General features: G+C 31.1%; 2 protein-coding genes across 3 annotated transcripts; both read right to left on the reverse strand.

Annotated features, from left to right (window-relative positions):
* Positions 1-3,579: 3,579 nt before the first annotated feature.
* Positions 3,580-5,423, reverse strand: LOC7488777 (uncharacterized). The gene is made up of 3 exons (XM_024587500.2): positions 4,809-5,423; positions 4,179-4,512; positions 3,580-4,088 (listed from the first exon to the last, which is right to left on the reverse strand). Exons 1-3 carry the CDS (start codon positions 5,282-5,284, stop codon positions 3,867-3,869), a joined length of 1,032 nt encoding a protein of 343 aa, XP_024443268.1. The 5' UTR covers positions 5,285-5,423; the 3' UTR covers positions 3,580-3,866.
* An 8,923-nt stretch (positions 5,424-14,346) lies between these two features.
* LOC7466250 (probable serine/threonine-protein kinase WNK5) lies at positions 14,347-19,252 on the reverse strand. Of its 2 annotated transcripts, none has more exons than XM_024587874.2 (7): positions 18,382-19,252; positions 16,566-16,831; positions 16,252-16,475; positions 16,001-16,158; positions 15,587-15,902; positions 15,070-15,441; positions 14,347-14,954 (listed from the first exon to the last, which is right to left on the reverse strand). In XM_024587874.2, the coding sequence occupies exons 1-7, from the start codon at positions 18,469-18,471 to the stop codon at positions 14,533-14,535; spliced, it is 1,848 nt and encodes a 615-aa protein (XP_024443642.2). In that variant the 5' UTR covers positions 18,472-19,252; the 3' UTR covers positions 14,347-14,532. The 2 variants fall into 2 exon arrangements, with proteins under 2 accessions (XP_024443642.2, XP_052303962.1); XM_052448002.1 differs by having other exon boundaries at positions 16,566-16,841.
* Positions 19,253-19,853: the final 601 nt, after the last annotated feature.

The following is a 19,853-nucleotide window of genomic DNA, read 5'->3' on the forward strand; positions in this document are numbered from 1 at the left end:
CAAATAAACTTGAATATGTTAAATTTTTCAATGCGGTTTTTTACATAAAAAATTATAAATGTAAATTGAAAAACTTATGCACGCATCCAATTAAACAAACCACTAACCATTGTGTAAATAAATGGAAAAAAATAATCAATGATAAATTAAAATATAATTGAAAAAATTAAGATACCAATGTAGATAAAGATATTTAATATCACAACATAAACCATTTAATTACTTGTGTCCAATGAATTTGTTTATGAAAATCAATTTTTAATAGAGATTGCCACATATAAAATTTATTAAACAAAATAAAAGTAAAAAAATAATATTATGCAAGGTTATACATATTAAAAATATTATAAAAAAATACTTAATCTATATAAAATATTAAAAAATATTGATGAATCATACTAACCTTTGAAAAACTAAACACACCCAATATAATTAAAAAATAATCGCTATTCAAAAAAGGCTAAAAAATCCAAAAACAAATCATAGAGAAGGGGTATTAATTAAAATTTAAAAGTTATAAAAATTATTTAAAAACACATATAAAAAACCCATTAATATAAAAAAAAAACTTGAAAGAAAGAAAGAAATGAAGCCATGCTGGACTTGGCTTGCGCCTAGCCCAATCAAGAAAAGACCCATACGAGCAAGCATATAATTTTAAAAAAAATTAATGGTCCACCCTAGTTTCTTTGAAAAAAAAAAACAGATGACGCGTCATTGGCTTTCCTAGACGATACGTCGTCTAGAAATCTCATAATTTGGCCATTGGTGTTGCTGGAAAAACAAGGTTATTATTTTTACCTAAAAACTCATTTTTTACCCAAAACATTGAGGAAATACCTTAGAAATCTTGTTAAACCAATCAATAGCCTTTAAAAACACAAAAAACAAATATCGGTCCAAAACCTGAAATCAATCCGAAACAAAAATTCTTCCTGAACTTAGATTTGTTTTTTTTTTAATGTGTTTTCAAGGTAAAAGAACATTTAATGGTAATCCCTCTCATCATATGGAATCATTTCACGCAAAAATCTATCATTCTAGTGGCTAAAGTTTCCCCAAGCCAACTTCTCTCTCTAAGCCGGAATCCAGCAACCCCTCCTCTCTCCTCCACTAAAAGAAAAACTAAAAAAAAAGGAAAATGAAGTTTGGTACCAAAATATATTTTAAAAAAAATATAGGGACCAATTAACTAATAGCTTAAAAAGATGATGGACGCAAATGAACTTTTTAAATGAATTGCAGACCTGCCACCTATTTTACCTAATATTTTCACTTCAATCCTCTGTCTTTCGATTCAACTCTCACCTAAAAAAATGCAATTAGACTGTAATTTGAGCTCAAAACGGCTCAATTGTGCAAAAAAAAAGTTAGAGGACCAAAGTGAAAATTTTGAAAAAATGAACAATTGTAATGCATAGTAATATGTGAGATGATGAACAGTGAAAATGCCACACCATTTATAGTTATACTAGCTATTTAACCTGCGCTTCGCCACGAGTTATAATTGTTTTTTCAAAAAAATATCAGGTAGAAAATAATTGTTCATTTATGTTGCTTCAATGTGTTTTTTTACATAAAAAAATTCAAAAAATAATTGAAAAGCCTATGTAAGGAAGATAAAGATATTCCATAACATAAAATGAAACATACATCTGATTGAGTTTTGTTGAACTTATTAATTTAAATAAATAAAAGATAAATCCACACCTTAAAAAACCTATGACTTAAAAGATAAACACAAATGAAACTGACTGAATAAACCCACGCCATAAACAATATTACACAAGGTCGAACACATTAGCAATATAATTTAAAAACAAATATTGTTTATTTAGAAAAATAAATTTTATTTGTATAAAATAATTTATAGATGAATTAGAATAATATCTTGAAAATAAAATAGAAACAAAACAACTAAAAAACTCATATTAAAAAATGGCATGCAAAAATCATGACCTATATCACGAGAGCAAGATAAAATCATAGAAAAAACTTGAAGATAATAACAAAACCAATATTAAAAAAAATAATGTTGAACAATAAGATCGTATGAAGCTGAATTTTCAACAAATTAAATGTCAAAGAATGAAACCAGAAAAAAAAATTAACTATACAAAAGGATCGAAAACAACTAGGGTGAGAAAAAACATTAATTAGTGGGATAAAAATTTTCAATTTGAAGGTTTAATTGAATTGAAAAATAGCTTTAATAAAAGAAAAAAAATTAAAAGAATGAGGGTCAAACTGAAAAAAATGAAACAACAAAAAATTTGATTGAAAGATGAAATTGAAATAAAGAAAAACTTTAACAAAAGTGCCAAGGAAAAATTAGAAACTTTAAAAATTGAGGACTGAAATGAAAAATCTAATATATGAGAAATTATAAATAAAAGATTAAATTGAAAAGAATAAAAACTATAAACGAAAAAGGAACGAAATAAGACATTAATAGAATAAGGACTGAAATTGAAAAGTATGAAAATAAAGGACAATGGTATACATTACTTGTCAAGATAGAGAAAAAAAAAAGGGAAAAAAAATCAAACAACTACCGACAATAATTCAACTATTGTAAGCTGGCGTCAACCACTCTAAAAAAAAGATGACATGACGGCATATCTAGAGAGATAACAAAAGACCTGTTATGTCCACCAGAAGACGTCACACTCGTCATTTAAATGGGGCGAACACCACCCATCCAAAATGATCCTGGAAACAAAAAAGTATTTATATTGTACAAAAAAGAAAAAGAAAAAGATATTAACACCCCCACTCAAGAGACCTAATTTTTTTGGATCAAAGAATACAAAGATAATTTTACTATAGTTATTTTAGTGTGAATTGAGTTACAGTAGAACACCCATTTCATTTAGTTTTTTTAGATAATAATAATAATAATAATAATAATAATGTTTATTGCTTTGAGCCTTTTTGTCATATCATGGGCGCAAATGACATGATTTGCCAATAAAATGTGCAGCCCAATTTCAAACTTGTAAGGAGCAGGGCTTCTCACAGAAAGTCTTTTAGGATCTTAGAGGCTTCCTCCCCTTATCAAATATTGTCCTGTGTAATACTCTGGGCCTCCATTACCCACTTAGACCAGATAACTATTATATTTTTCATTTCTATTTTTGGTGTTGGACATGGATGAGTTAAAATTTAATATATTTTATTATATGTAATCGTTGAGAAGCAAAGTTGTTGTTAATTTCCATTCCATTTATGATAAGATTAGAATATAAATATTGAGTGAAAATATTTAAAGTATTTACCATATTACATTACACTTTAGCAATTTATAATAACCTGTTTTTTTAAAATATTTTTTATTTCAAAAACCTAATATTATAAAAAGAATTTATCTTGGAAGAGGTGTATTTATTTTAAATACACGCAAACTAGTAGTACTTAAAATTATTGAAACAAAATTTAGCTAAAATGTTTTGCTCACTAATTTTGCATAAACAAACAAGGCAACTTATAAGGCAGTGCAAACACCTAATTGTTGATTTTAAAAAAAAAATAAAAAAAAAATCCAACAAAAAACCAATTTGATAAACAAAATCTGCATACTGACACCAAGAAAATGCCACTTTTATTCAAATCAAGCAGCACTACAAGCTTTTTATTTCTGCACACAAATAAAATAAAAAAATAAAAGAAATCTGAGCACAAGAAACCCTCACATCAAACTTCAAACCCTTCAAAAATCCAAACCATCTATCCCAACTCCCAAGCTGTACATCAACAGGCCTGTGTGAAAGAATAATCCCATCTAACTACAACCAAACTTGAGCATTACCATACTGTGTCATAATCTCTCTTTGTACAATTTCTGCACAGACTTCCATTCTTGCAAATCATGACCATAAAAACGCATAAACATTGTACAAGAAAGCTATGATTAACCCAATTAGAATCTGATCCCTTAGAGAAATTGTGTCATAATCTCTCTTTGTACTGATATCCAAATTTGAAGTTAAACACTGGAGCTCTATCAAGAAAGAAGCTTGACCATCTTGTAGGTGTGGCTCACAGATTATTTCCCCAGAAACACTTTCGGAATCTCCCTGGCTCCATTCCTGGTTTCATGAGTGAAAAACTTAACTATTTTGATTATTAAATGACCTCGGAGAAGGAAAAATAAACAATGAAATGCTCTAGTTAATTACCTCTAAATGTTTTCCAACAGTGACAACAATACTGTCTGGCCCTGCATCAAAAGACAGAGGACCTTGGTCTGACTGGACTGAAAATTGAGATTGCATCGTGGGAAAATGGAGACACAAGGCATGATCAGAAGATTTCCTGTTTTCGTCATTGAGCAAGGTTGGTTTCGATCTGGTTTCATTTTTGTGGTTGTATCTGAACAAGCTAAGGATGGACTCTTTCCCTTGCGTTGTCACTGTCTTCCCAAAATGCTGTTTGCCTGTGTTTTCGACTAAAACTTTACACAGTTCTTGTGCAATTGCATCAAGTTTACTTGCTACATTGTCCATCTTTTCGCTGCAAAAGAAAAAAGAAGAAGAATGTGAATGTTCTGCCATAGCTAGATATGGTGTGTTAAAATAAGCAGTGATTTTTTATTTTTTTTCTACCAACCGCAATTTGAAACGCGGTTGTCCGCATAGATAAATGTCCTTAAATAGGCTACTGGATAAATCACCTTGGGCTAAGTATAAAAATCACATTCACTTATGGGCTGCATTCATCATAGACTCAAGTGCCACCATGTTGAATACCTTCTAACCAACAAAGCCGATATCTCGGGTCAAATGCAAGGATTGGAAGAAAGAGATTACCTAAAATCACGAAATCTTTCAGCTCCTGCAAACTCTCGCGCCAATGACATTCTTTCATTGCCAGACAAAACCCACACTATCTCCTGTTGATAATTTCTCCGAAATCCCACATTTGTCGGCTCCAAAACACGGAAAACCAGGTCGGCTTCTTTGACCAAGAACCCCAACTCCTCGTCCGAAATCCCATGATCAAGAACCTTAAACGCCCTGAATTCCTTAACCGACTTCAAAAGCCGATCTTGACTCTCATAATCTCTGGATTTCAACAATCGGTAACTGATTGCGGCAGGAATATTTTGATGTTTGTTAAGAGGAATATATGGTCCAGGCAAGGTAAGGTCAGGGACGTTTAAGGACTTTTCGAGGTAATCTATCAAGATGTCATTGGCAGCAGAACGTGTACCTCTGCCTGTGGGGATCGGTGAAGGAGGTGGTGCTGGGAGGTTTAGTTCGCTTGTGCATCGTGTTATAGGCATAGCTGTGTACGGTCAAAACGAAAGGATGAATGAAGAAGAAAGAATGAGAAGGTGTTAAGGTGGTGGGCTTTCTTGGTTTTGTTAGTTCAAAAGGATTTTTGGTTCGTGGGGTCTGTTGCGTCTGCACGTTTGGAGTAGTAGCCACGATTGATCATTCCTGTCAGATAAATTTTCACTTATCAGGGTGGGATCATGACGGGTCCAGAGAATGACTTGGAAAAGATTAGGAGTTTGGTGTATTTGGAGAGTGAATCAATATTGTTATTGTCCATCGTTAGTTTTGGAATTAAAAAATATGATGCGTACACATGTAAATCAAAGTTTGTGAATATATAAGAATATTTTATGTTATTTTATCATATTAAAAGCATATAAAATATAAAAGGTAAGTCTAAGGTGTATATAATTTTAAATCTATAAATATACAAAATAAAATTTAAGACAAACATACTTTTAACATAAATATAATAAAAAATTATTAGCATGCATATTAAACACAAATTCAAAATTTATAGAGGTTATTGAAATATCAGCCAAGTCTCTAAAAAATACAAAAAAATATGTTTTCACTTAAAATATGGATATATAAAAATATAAGTTATGTTTTAGCTTTTTTATATATATAATATATATATTAGCATACATTTTAGATTTAATAGTCCAGCTTATAACATCCATGAGAACTTAGTCAATATTTCAATAACCCCTACAAATCTTAATTCATGAGAATTAATGGTCAATATTCTGGTGTAAATACTGGACTTACAAGTGAGGCTGATATCTAAATATCAGGAATTGACTAAGAAATTCTCAAAATTATTCTAAATATTCACCAATTTTAATTGAGAGTATTTTTCACCACAACACACGAGTTGTGAAAAACCTTTCTGCTTTTCAGGATAGGTGAACCTTGTCAGGGAACCTACATGGATCTTTTTCATAAGAATTTATTCGGGTACACAAGCCCATTAGAATTTGAAAAAATCAAATTCATTCACATGAATAAATCCTCATCCTAAGCCATATACAAACCACCGATTAGAAACCCAACAAAACCTTTAAATCACATTCAAACCACGCAATGCAGCTTACCTCAGGTAGGATGCGCTAGGGGTGCTAATACCTTCTTTAACCATAACTAGTCATTTACCCTTTGAATTTCTAATAAGACCAGTACACATGAGTTTCATAGCAACCCTAAACCAAACAACTAGATGACGACTCCCACGACCCCTCAACATTGCGCGTCCACGTGCGATAATAATTATGATTTAAATGAGAGACAATATTCTTGAATGAATAGACTAAATTGACTGAAATTGGCAAATTTCTACCTTATTTGAAAAGTTGTTTTGATGCGAGACTTGATATAGTGGTGCTTATAAGAAAGAAATTTGAATGTGCATACATGTGTGGGTGAGTTATAAAATTTGCTCTTGTTAAGAAAACCAAGGAAAATGAATAGAAAAAGAAAAAACAAATGAGTAAAACGAGAATTTAATTGAAAATGAAGGTTAAATTAATGAAAGTAAACTTAGGATAATATTATGTGGAATGAACATACAATGGAAGAATAATATGGTATGCATGTTAATACATGAGAGGCCGCGAGAGCTGTGCAACAGTAGGGAGGTACCACTCGAGCTTCGACAACAAGTACGTGTCATACACATTGCCATTTTCTTACTTAGTTTATCATAGTAGCATATTGGAAATTTCAAATTATAACGTATTTAAATAATGGTTTATAACGAAGGAATTAGTTTCCCGGTAATGGGCTAATGCCCTATAAAGGGTGAATGAATTAGTTTTTCAATGATGAGACTAATACCTAGTAATGAGCATAAAGAGTTAGTTTTCCTGGTGTTGGGACTAACGCCTAATACTAAGTAATGGATCTAGATACTAAGTAATGGATCTAGATCCCTAAAAGTGAAAATAATACCTGATAATAGGAGAACAAATCTAGATTTCTGGAAGTTGGAATAACGCCTGGACATAGGCTAAGAAGGGAATTACCTGGTGTTGAGTATTACTTGGTAATATTGAGTTTTTAGAGAGTAAATGTCAAGAAATGAATGATTATGTTGATTAATAATTGGCGAATTATTGACAATGATGACTTACATTCTAAATGCATTATTACATATGTTCTGTTTGTTTAAGCTTTTTCATGTTATATAATTAATTGTTTTTATAAATTAATTATAAGTACCTAACAACCACAAGCTGAATGATAGATATGCAAGATATTTTTTGATAATTTTGATTGAACTTGTATTAGATGCCTCTTATGTATTGTAATGGGTTTTGTATTCAAATATTAATTGTCCTAAAGATTATGTAATTTGAACTCGGCTCAATTATGTAATTTTATGATGTCGTATTAGTTTCTTTTATTGTGTCTTAGATAATTAGTGTGTGATTATGCTTCTTATATTTTGAAGATTTGAACATTTTATATTAATAAGTATATGTATGTAGTGATCTATAATGAAATTTGATGGATGTGATGTGTTGTAATATGATATGTACAGGATGATTGGACAATGAACGGAATATGAATTGCTTGAATATTGAAGTGTAATAGGTTTTTAGTCGATAACTTGGAATCTCTCGTTATAAGAAAAATTTTGTCGAAATTTCAGTAGATTTTCAAATCTAAAATTTCATATGTGTGTGTGTGTGTGTGTTTTTCACTCTAAAAATTATAATATTCATGAGAAATTAAGTAATGATTGCATGTAATTATGGAGGATGTTACAAAAAAACTTGTAATAAAACAACTTGATAAAAACAAATATTTAAATTATGCAAGATATAAAAAAAACAAACACTTTTGCTTATTTTAATTCAGATTAAACATGCATTATGTCAAAACAATATGTTTAAACAATAAAGATAAATGCATGATTATATCAACAAGATTGTTGTCAAAATATATTATATTATATTAGTGAGCAAGAATTTTTAGTTTATCATAACAATAACATACAAAATATAAAAAATTGTTCAAGGTAAGTCTAGAGTGTATATAATTTTAAATTTATAAACATGCAAAATAAAATTCAAGACAAGCATGCTTTCAACATAAATATAATAAAAAGAATACTAGTATGTATACTAAGAATTTATTTAAACTCGCAATATATATAAGATCAAAGTCCTAGCATGTATAATAATAATAAAAATAAAAATACTTAAATTAAAATAAAAAAATGTATTTATTTGTTGAAGCACTTTAAATGAATGAAACTTTTGTTGTTGTCAAGAATGAGTCATTTGTCCTTAAAGATTTATTAATCATTATTTGTGCAATTAGGATATTTGTATATGTCTCCCTAGATTCCAACAATATTACTTTAGTTTGGATACACTTCTAAATAAGATATTTGAACAAAAGAATATAAAACTAAAATATCTCTCAACAAGATGAACCTAAACTCTAGATTTGACAGGAAAATCAAAGCTTAAAATAAGAATAAAATATTAAAATATAAGGTGAGTAAAAGTATATAAAAATCTAAAGTTAGAAGCTATTCTTTCATCCCTTTTTTTATAGTGAGTTTTAGAAGCTAAAAGATTAAAAAATTAATAAGAAATAATTTTCACCATTATCAACCTTTTATTAACAACCATAAATCAATAATTAAATCTAGAAAAATCAAGGATTTTTTAAGATTAATTTCTCATTAACCCATAATTTATTTAAATCTTGTTATTTAAATAAAATTTCAACAATACCAAAGTTCTCAATATTATTAAGATGTATTATCTATAATAGTTAAACACGACCTAGTGGATTATCTCAAAAAAAAAAAATAGGATATTGAGTTTCTAGTTGAACAAATTAAACATTAACTCGAAGGAACTCGATTGATTCAATCAAGTTTTTAGTGATTTGATTGAGCTAGTCAAATCTAATCCAAATCCTACAGGATTAATATCAAGAAAATTAAAAAACAAAACAAGATAACATTATTATACTAAAAATAATTAATTCAAATTGACGAATGACTCATGTAATGGCACAATAATCCAGTTATACAAGCTCTCTCGCTTGTCAGTTTTGAATCAAATTTAAAACTATTATATTATCCAAATTAATAATATAAAATTAAGTAAAAATATTCAATCTAAAACTAAAAATCTAGGTCGTTTATGCTTGCGGATTCACCTCCAAGCATAGTCAGAAGTGCCTTTTGAATTTGCACTATAGTGGATAGCAGGAATTAGGCTAAAAAGCAAGGAATCATGATGAGTAATGAGCCCACAGAGAAATAAAGCCGAATAGATATTGGTTTCTATGTTTACAATTCAATTGCATGCCCCACGGCCCAAATTCCTTTCAACTTTTCCTAGCTAATCAATCAGCGCAAGTAATCAAAAGAGCAAAAGTGAAGCTAATCTTTTCCAGATTGCTTTAAGTGAATGTACAAAAGGAACCTTTGACCCCGAGATTGAAATCAAACGCATTATATAAGCCCATTATTTTATCTCCAGTTATAGTCATACTTATACTTAACTTGTAAAATTATACCATAGGTGGGTCAACTCGAATTAATACAAATGATATTGTTTTGGATTTTTTTATTTAAAAATAGTCAATTTAAGCTTTTATCTAGGTATTAATTTTGTCAATTAAGGCATAGGTTAACCTATTGGATCAATTAAATTTGATCGAGTCAATTCATACCAGCTTAATATGAAATTCAGCCAAGATTTTATAACACTACTTATAATTCATTATAAATTTTAGAAGAGTATCTTACATTTGTGTGAATGCGAGGTCGGAACAAGGATTAGTGTAGGTTTTTAGATCATTATGCTAAGGAAGTAATTAGTCATATCTTTTTAGTTACTTCTTAGATCCATTTTTAAAAAAATAGAGTTACAACTATGAGAGAAAAATTCTAAGTAGAAAAATTAGTCATGGATTTTATATTCTCTCTCCTTTTTGTCTGTTTTTTTTTTCAAAGTAAGTTCTTAAAAGTAACTAATAGAATACCACTAATTATTCTCTAAGCAGAGTTTTCCACTCATTTCAGGATCAAATTAACGATAGAAATAAATACTAATAAATGAATATATAAAATTACATGCATGTCTAAATATTTTTAACTTGACTAGACCATTTAAGCTTGCACTAGTTTGTCGACTCACGCTACACTACAGGTAGGATAAAAAAAAAATTTGAACACAAAAAAAAAAAACGTACAAACTGTAGAAAACTATTTGATATTGCTATTAAACCTAACTCAGCAAGTTAACTTTGAAACCTCTCGACCCGACTTCTTGCCTAAATCGAGTTTAAAATCAACTCATATAGGAGTTGCCTTAATATAACTCAGTCGACTTGTCAAGCCTAAAAGAACACAGATAATTAGTAAATTGTGTGGTTTGACTTAAAAAAAAAATCAAAGTTGAAGTAATTTTTATTTTAATATTAAGACAATAACATATTGGATAGACTCAAATTTCATAACTTAACCCGTCAAACCCACGACCCGGATCATGCATTCGACCGAGTTTAACAACTTTGATTTTGTTTTTTAAACTATTTTTTACTTAATGATATGAAAACAAAAATAGACATCCGTAAAATATGTCATCGGTAAATACCGATGGAAATATTCTCTTGGTATATATCGAGAGAAATATAGTGGGAAAAGAAGGAATAAAAAAAATGCCAACAAGTATGATAACATGTCATTTTTACAAACAAAATTACTAACGAATTTAAATTCATTGATTAATTCCGTTAGAAAATTCATCTGTAATATTTAATTTATGACCTGATGAGTGACCCTACTCTATCCCCACCCCCTCATTTCTCCTTTTTCCTTAATTTTTCTCTGCAATAACAACACACCCTCCCCTAATTTTATCCCAAATCAACCTTCCACTACAAATTTGACCACCCCAATACTCAGTTTATTAGCATCCATGTTCTAATTTAAATTTTATTGAGGATTTCTCACTTTAAGTAAGCAAAACTACCTATTTTTTTTATTTAAACTTAATTTTAAAAAGTTAATTTTTGTTGCATATTTTTATATTATATGTATTTTGTTTGTATATTTACTTATTTTATAGCTTTTTTCTATAGAAATTTGTTGTTTAAATGTATGATTTGTACATGTTAGAGTTTATTTAAGATTTTGTAAAATTATATTTATTTGTAAATTGATGAAATATAATTTGCATTTGCGACTTAGGTGTTTTGTGATGAAATAAATAATGGCTTATTTAACGAGTCCGTTTTATATTTTATCAATTTTATTGTTGAGTTGAAATTTTGAATTTATATAGATAATTGATAATGAATTAGTTGTACTATTAAAATAATTTGAATAAGTTTGAGTTAAACTAATGTTCTATTATTTATTTAGTTTATGTAATTAATTAATACATGTTGTCATCAATATTCTATATAGGTTTGACATAAGTAATGGATGATCGTTCATGGATGTATCGAGATTCACCTGAAAGGTTGTGTAAAATGAATTATTATAATGGGGTTCAAGGTTTTATTAATTACACACTATCTAATCCAAGAAATATTAGTGGAGAAAATATTAGATGTCCATGTAAAAGCTGTAAAAAAAAAATTATCGATTTAAATGTTGTAACAATGCATCTTCTACAAAAATAGTTCATGGAGAGATATTTATGTTGGTTTACACACGGAGAACTATATGTTCATCATGAGACCATGGTAGAAAGGATGGTTGGGTTAACTTCTAGTTCTAGTAATATGAATAAAGTTGTAGATAACAATAGTAATCCTTATAGGAATATAGTTATGGATGCGATGAGAATGAATCAGGGTTGTGCCGGTCAATGTCCAATAGTAGATAAAGAACCTAATGCAGACGCGGCCGGGTTTTTTCATCTTTTGAAAGACTAAGACGAATTATTATGGGATGGATGCACAAATCACAATAAATTATTAGTCATTGCACATGTGTTCACTATCAAGTCAAACCATGGGTTAGGTGAGGCTGGTTACAACAAGATTGTTAAATGAGTGAAAAGCATTTTACCTGAAGAGAATAGACTGAAAGATAAATTTTATGCTGTTAAATCCATCATGAAATCTCTTGGCTTAGGATACTAGAAAGTTGACATGTGTCCAAACTTCTGCATGTTGTACTAACTTGAAAATACAGAGTTAACCGAGTGCAAAACATGTGGGCATGCTCGTTATAAACCCAAAATTGGCAAGTGAATGATTCTTATCTTACATAGAAAACTTAAATGCTTCCTAATTATACCTAGATTGCAAAAGTTATTCATGTCACCAAAGACTATTGAACACATCACATGATATTATTCACATGATGCGGTAGATAGAGTGATGGTGCACCCTTTTGATAGTGAAGCTTGGAAACATTTTAATAGGGTGCATCCTCAGTTTTCAATGGAATCAATGAATGTGTTTCTTGGGTTATGTTTAGACAGATTCAATTCATTCAGGTCATTTGTTGCTCCTTATTCCTGTTGGATGGTGATACTCATAATTTACAACATGTCACCAAGGATGTGTATGAGGCTGAAGTTCATGTTTTTATCTACAATTATACCCGGTTCTAATAGTCCAAGTCAGAATATCGATATTTGTTTTTGTCCGTTGATTGATGAGTTGAAATAGTTGTGGTCATCTGAGGCTTTGTGGAAACACACGTGCAGATTGATGACCGCCAAAAAGGGATGCAACAGCTCGTGGATAGCTGAGCTTAGCACTTTGTGGTATGTTGTTTTCAACCATTTTTTTCTTAAGTTATTATTATTTTTTTGAATTTGCTGACTCTTTTTTTTTTTCAAGATACATATAACACCCGGTTAAAGGAGAGATACGGTGACGATCCTTCGACCCATTCAGATCTCGATTCGGATTTGTGGTTGGAGGCAAAATCGTCTGGTGGACCTGATAAAAATCGAGTATACAGTCTCTCTAACACTATAACCAAGGACTTGCGGACAACCCGTGGTGTTTCAATCTTGTATGCTCGTAATCGGTTTCAAGCACTCAAAATCCAGAGTTCAGGGTGACTTTAGACCAGTGAGTTAAAGATTGAATAACCCATCTTATTGCTAATTATGAACGACTTAGTATTGAGACAACCAAACTCCATCGATTGGTAATGAAGATGAGATCACAGATGGATGATATATGTGCTCCCTCTTATTCGCCTCACGGTCTAGCGAAGACCCGCCTCCTCCTCCTCCTCCTCCATCACCTTTATTCTAGATTAATTGTATTTGAACTTATAAATGTTTAAATTTGTAATAAATATTTGTATTTTATATTAATTTAATTTTTTTCTATTTTTTTAATACTTTTTTTAAATATATATATTTTTAAATTATTATTGAAGGGGTTATCAACTGACATAGTCTGTCGGTATATTTCAGAGAGTTGAAAAAGAATTATTGCAAATATCACTGTCATTGTTTACTTACTGATGGAATAACAAACAGTTTTTTTATGGTTATATGTCAAATTCACTGACAGGCATACCAATAAACAAAAAAAATCACTGATGGAATGACATGATTTTTCTATCGATGATATGTTATATTCAACAATGGAAATATTGATGGAATGAAGCGAGTAAAGTTTTTTTTTTTGCGTACTTTGTCCGTTAGTAAATCTATCTGTAAAATTATTACCAACGAACTCACCGACATACCAAAAATTACCAATGAGAGTTTTTTTGATTGATTATTTCTGTCCATGAGCCTGCTGGTAAGTTTTGTGCCGACAGACTGTGAGTATAAATACCGATAGAAAATTCTGTCGATAAATCTAAAAGTTTTGGTAGTGACATTTGTTTGAGTCAATGATAACATCATAAAAAGTAAACACAAATAAATTATAAAAAATAATTTAAAATTAATGAAATATTAAATCATAAAATTGAAAAGAAAAAAAAAAACTAAGAAGAATTCAATCGCCAAAAAAAAACAAGAAGAAGAAGAAGAAAGTAGCGCTCCTTAACTGTTCATATCAACAGTGAAGGAGCTGGGGTAAAATCCCAGTTCTGGTTATTGAGGCATTGCATGGAATCAAACCTTTTATTTCACACCATAACGTTTTCAGCCCTGGACATGCCACATGCATTGGCAGTTCTTTTATTAAAACCAAAACCTTTGAAGCTTCATAATTGGTACATTTTTAACATAAAAAAACACACCAAAAAGCATTAATCATCAACAACTAAAGAGATCAATAGCATGATGCTTCACCATTTAAATCTCTTCTTTTCATCATCATCTTGAAGACCAGGCTCATGATATCCAATATTTTCAACAGCTCCAACTGTCTTGAACAAGCGCCTCTTGTTTATCTCCTCAAGTAGTGACCGGTGCAACAACTGGCTGCGCACGTCGACTTGGGAGCGAATCCGGCTTAGCTTCCGCTGTGGATTGGAGCTACAACATCCCCCTGAATCCAATCGCGCATTTCGATGTTTATATTGTTTTGCACTCAAGCTGTCTGCAGGACAGAATCTTGTAGACTTGTGTATCTTTCCAAAGCCTAAGGGCACTTCTCTTAAACTTGCATCATAATCATCTTCATTTCCTGAGCTGTAATTCAAAGTGGAGTACTTGAAAGAGTTCAAAGAACTTTGAGAACTTGCATCATCATCGATAAACAGCTCGCCTGCATTAGCAATTACATATCACAATTTATGTTATCTATATGCTCAATACATTCTTTAATTCCTCCAAGGAAGAAAATTAACCACTATCTATTGCTAGTCAATAACTAGTTCTACCTTCAAACCAGTCATGGGCAGAAGTCATATTTCTTCCTTGACAAGGTTTTGTCTGAAAGGAACAGTTGAAAGCCAAAAGAGAAGCCTGTGAAGAGGAATGAGAAGAACTGGCAAAGAAAGGATGGCGAGGTCCGTCGTTGTGGTCATCATCATCATCATCTTCATAGCTAAAGCAGTGCTGTGGATGATGGATTTGAGATGAGCTGCATTGTTTCCAACCGGGAATTAAAGATGATATCTGCTCCTCTATCATATCAGCAATTTCGAACGGCTCCCAGTCAGTGATCTCCAGTTCTTTCACCATCTCCATTGCAACATCAATTGCAGTGTCATTCATGATGTCAAAGGGAAAGTATATGTTCCTGGTCTGACCTGAATTATGAAAAAAGAGTGGCATTTTAGCTAATTAGAAAAAACTAACCAACCAAAAACATCAAATTGATATAAATCTAATAAGATATGAAACACGAAAAGCTCTTAAAATCATAACCAGGCGTGCAGGAGTGATGTTATTTACCATCCTTCTCAGAAATTTTCACTTTGAGAAAAATTGTATCATCTTGCGGATTCATTGTCCCTGTGACAGTCATCTCTGTGGCCTTTGTTGGATCAGCCAAAAGAGATGGCATGATCTTCTCTTCTGTTACTTTAGGACTTGACCATGGACTTGGAACTTTGGGGATAGTCCCCAATTCTGCTTCATCAGAAGCCAGAAATGGATCCAACAAAAGTTCTCGAGCTGGCAACCTCTTTGAAGCAGTCGCCAAACATTTCCCTATAAATTCTTGAGCTTCGACGTCTTCAATCCGATAGAATGCCTCTGGCAACTTTCCCTGTTAAGTCAGGGAGCATCACATAATAATTTTCAGAGACTGTTCTTGTCATAAATGATCAAATTTAGAGTTCATGGAATTGAAGATTCAAGACTTACAGAAGTCACTTTCTTGTATATTTGAGCAGGATTGGAGCACTCGCTATATGGATACTCAAAAGTGAGCATCTCTAAGACACACATGCCAAAGGAATATATGTCAACCAGCTCATCATAATCCTCTTCATATAATTCTGGTGCCATAAATTCAGGTGTACCTGATATCCAATCCAAAAACAGAAACTAAACATTCGATAAAGATTAAAAATTACTTGGATATAACCAGGAACTGAAATTGAGAAAGAAATTACCTATGACACTGTGGGCATGTTGTGAGCCCTGAAGAACAGCAGCTAAGCCTAGATCTCCAATCTTTACATGTCCAAGATGTCCATTGATAAAGATGTTGTCACACTTGAGGTCTCTATGTATCACAGGAGGATCATGGCCATGCAGAAAAGCAAGACCGCGCAGGATTTGGCGCGACCAGTTCTTGATTGCTCGAATATCTACACGCTGGTACTTTTTCCTATACCTATTAACAGATTCAATCACATATTAGGATTACATTCAAACAAATTTTGATTTTAAAATCTGGCAAATGTTAAGGCTTTGGTTTCATTACGCTCTTAAGGTGCCGGAGGTGAACATTTCAGTGATGAAGTTGAAGGCTCTTCTATCAATGTCAATCCAAGATGTGTAGAATTTGATGATGGAGTCATGATTGAGGTTCTTAAGGAGGTGAACTTCTGAGTATAACCGCTGCAACTCCTCCGGTGAGCGGAAGACGTCGTGAAGCTTCACTTGATTCCATGCCACCTCCATTCCAAGAACCTCATCAAATGCCTTGTACACAGTCTTCATGGCTCCTTTGCCAAGAACTTCTCTGAACTGCATAAAACTAGTATTGATTATGGCCTTTAAGTATATCAATATGAACCATCGTCACAGCTTCCATTTGTTCTATACTTTTGCATCAATGACTTCAACTATTAATTATGTAAAAAATTATGGATCAGTCACAATTAGTGAATTAATCAGATAGTATTCGACATGCCATAGAAATTAATAATTGTGACAAGGCATTCTCTTCACAACTCTGCATTTTGTTCCTAGAGGGTGCAGAACACTTGAAGATATTTGTTGACTTGGTTAAGTGTGGTCGTTTTATGTCTAATTCTTAGAGCATATGATGCAGTCTATGAAATCAAAGTTAATATTATCATAATGATATCTCCAGTCCTCATGGTTGCTGGCACAATCTAGTAATACTAAATATTAATAAAATAAAATAAAAAATCCATATAGATTATTATATTAACGGATCCTACAAATAAATCCCACTAATCTAATATATATTTCATGTTGTATAGCATTACAGTACCGTTTAGTTATTATATCATAATAAAAGAAACAGAAATATTAGATATATATATATATATATATATATATATATATATATATATATATATATATATATATATATTAGATGCTTAGCTCATATATATGTTAAATATTGGATAGGATTCTAAGGTTTTGAATTTTATAAAAGGGACTGAAAAATCCAATGTTGCGGTTTGATTATATTAAAATTCTGCTTTCAATAACTATTCCTCCCGTTTTTGTTTCATCCAACAAGTTGACTATATTTTGGAATACTAGTCGGTATAGAAGAACAAGCAGAAAATAGAAGTCAACACTATTTAATAATTATTATCTTTTATTTAGTGGTAAATAAAAGGGGTGTTGGGGTTAACTAAAATTGGGAGGCTCTTCAGCATATTGGCGAGACAGGGTTGGTTTAGAAATAAGATTGTCTAGTGGGTTGGTGTGGGATGTTTCATCATCCTATGGGAGGAGGGCCAGAGAATCTATAGGCCATTGACTAAAAACAAATACTGAGAGTAATTAATTATGTGGGTTTAGAATTCTCTGTCACCCCAAGTTGATGTTTTATGTTTAATTAATTAATTAAATATTAAAATAATCATTTATTGAGGGAAATGATCAATAGTTATATGATTCTTTATTGGACTGCTTTATTTGAAATTTACTTTGGCATGTGCAAAAATTGAGACGGACAAAATTTACCACCTTCACAATTTTGTTTTCTTGAAAATGAAAGAAGATTATTCAAGCCAAAAGGGTTTTGATCATATCTTATTCCTATTCTCTCGTGCGAAGAAAAATTAATGTTACAGGCCACTAACCATTGATACTTGCAAAAATTGTTGAAGAAACCATGCATGTGAAGAAGGAAATTGTAATTAATAGATCATTCAATTGCATGTTAGAGAATATATGATCGTTGGATCTTAATTTGCTTAGAATTTTATTTTACTTGAAGCTATAGTTATATATATATATCTAGCAAATCATTGAAATTGAAGATCAAACTACATAAAATCTCAGAAAGAAGATTAAGCAAGAAATTGACTTACACGTCCATACCGACCAGAAGGGTCGGTCTCAACATATCCAAGCTGTGCCTTAGCTCCATCAACACATGCTCTAACTCGAGTCTTATACATGGTTCAGAAATCAATGAATTACCCTAAAAACAAGACCCCAGTTGATTCTTTTTCAAGCTGATTTGTTATAGTAGTTTATTTGCTGTAAATATAGCACGTAGTAGTTCTTAATACTAAACACACACTACAGAATATAATGGTTATGGAAGTGGGGATTGCGAGAGGTTAGCTAGTTGCTAGATGATCCGAGGTTTTCCTAGATTTTGATACGAAAAGACACCAAATAATAACCAGAACAGCCTTGAATAGTCCACTTTCAGCAAAATCCAAGCCATTCCAACAACTTCGCATGAATACTCGTAGTAGACCCAGGGAAACATCTGTCTTGGGATGTAGAGATGGAGAAAGCTTGATATATAGATGCAGATAATTTGATTTTGAGATTGAATCTATGGTAGGTTTCTAGCTATGCTGTCATGTAGGGGAGAGAACAGTTTCCGTCAACGAATAAGAACAACTTTTTCTTGGTTGTTTGGTGAGAGAATGAAGAGCTAAGACTATGTGATTGTGGAGAGAACTGTGTTTTAGATTACTTTCAAGAAGGAAATGTTTAGAAATTCAAAAGATCATGATAAATGGGACTTGAGAATGATGAGTTAACAGGGCCCCTAAACTTGAAAAACCTGTGGCCACGCTTTGATAGCACCATTTGTGGATACGAAGCAACCCAGGATTGAAAGATGGAAACAAGGAATCTGGAAGGACAAAATTTTCAAGAGATTTGAGAGAGACTTGAAAGTTTTGGAGAGTTATCTTTGATAGATGTAAAGGCAAACAACAACAGTATGCTAATGAATAATATAGAAGATTAAGAAGGTGGTAGTGCTTGTGACGCGTGTGAAAGCGAAAATTAAAAAAACGACAATAGCAAGAGGGTAGAACATTGTAGCTAATATGTAATTTCTTAAATAAATCTAAAAATTAATCTAAACAAAATAAAAAAACTCAAAAAATAAAGAAAATAATAATAATAATTCCTAAACAAATTTGGAAAAATAAAATTATCAAACTTAACTAATATGTAATTTCTTAAATTAATCTAAACAAAATAAAAAAAACTCAAAAAATAAAGAAAATAATAATAATAAATCCTAAACAAATTTGGAAAAATAAAATTATCAAACTTAATATCTGATTTTCTAAACTAAATTGAAAAAAATAAAATGATCATAAAAAAAAATATTTTTCTAAACTAAGTAGAAAATAATAATAGCTAAAAAAAATAATTTTCCCTAAAAAATCCTCCTATATTAGCCTCCCTTAACCAGAAAAAACTCTCCTCAAGTTCTTGTAATCATGTTGTCATTGTTGTCAACCATTTAAAATGGTGTTGGTGTCTCTTTAAGAGGTTTATAACTCTTTAAATAAGATCAAAAACCAAC

This window comes from Populus trichocarpa, chromosome 16, assembly GCF_000002775.5.
Source record: "Populus trichocarpa isolate Nisqually-1 chromosome 16, P.trichocarpa_v4.1, whole genome shotgun sequence".
NCBI classification, from domain to species: domain Eukaryota; kingdom Viridiplantae; phylum Streptophyta; class Magnoliopsida; order Malpighiales; family Salicaceae; genus Populus; species Populus trichocarpa.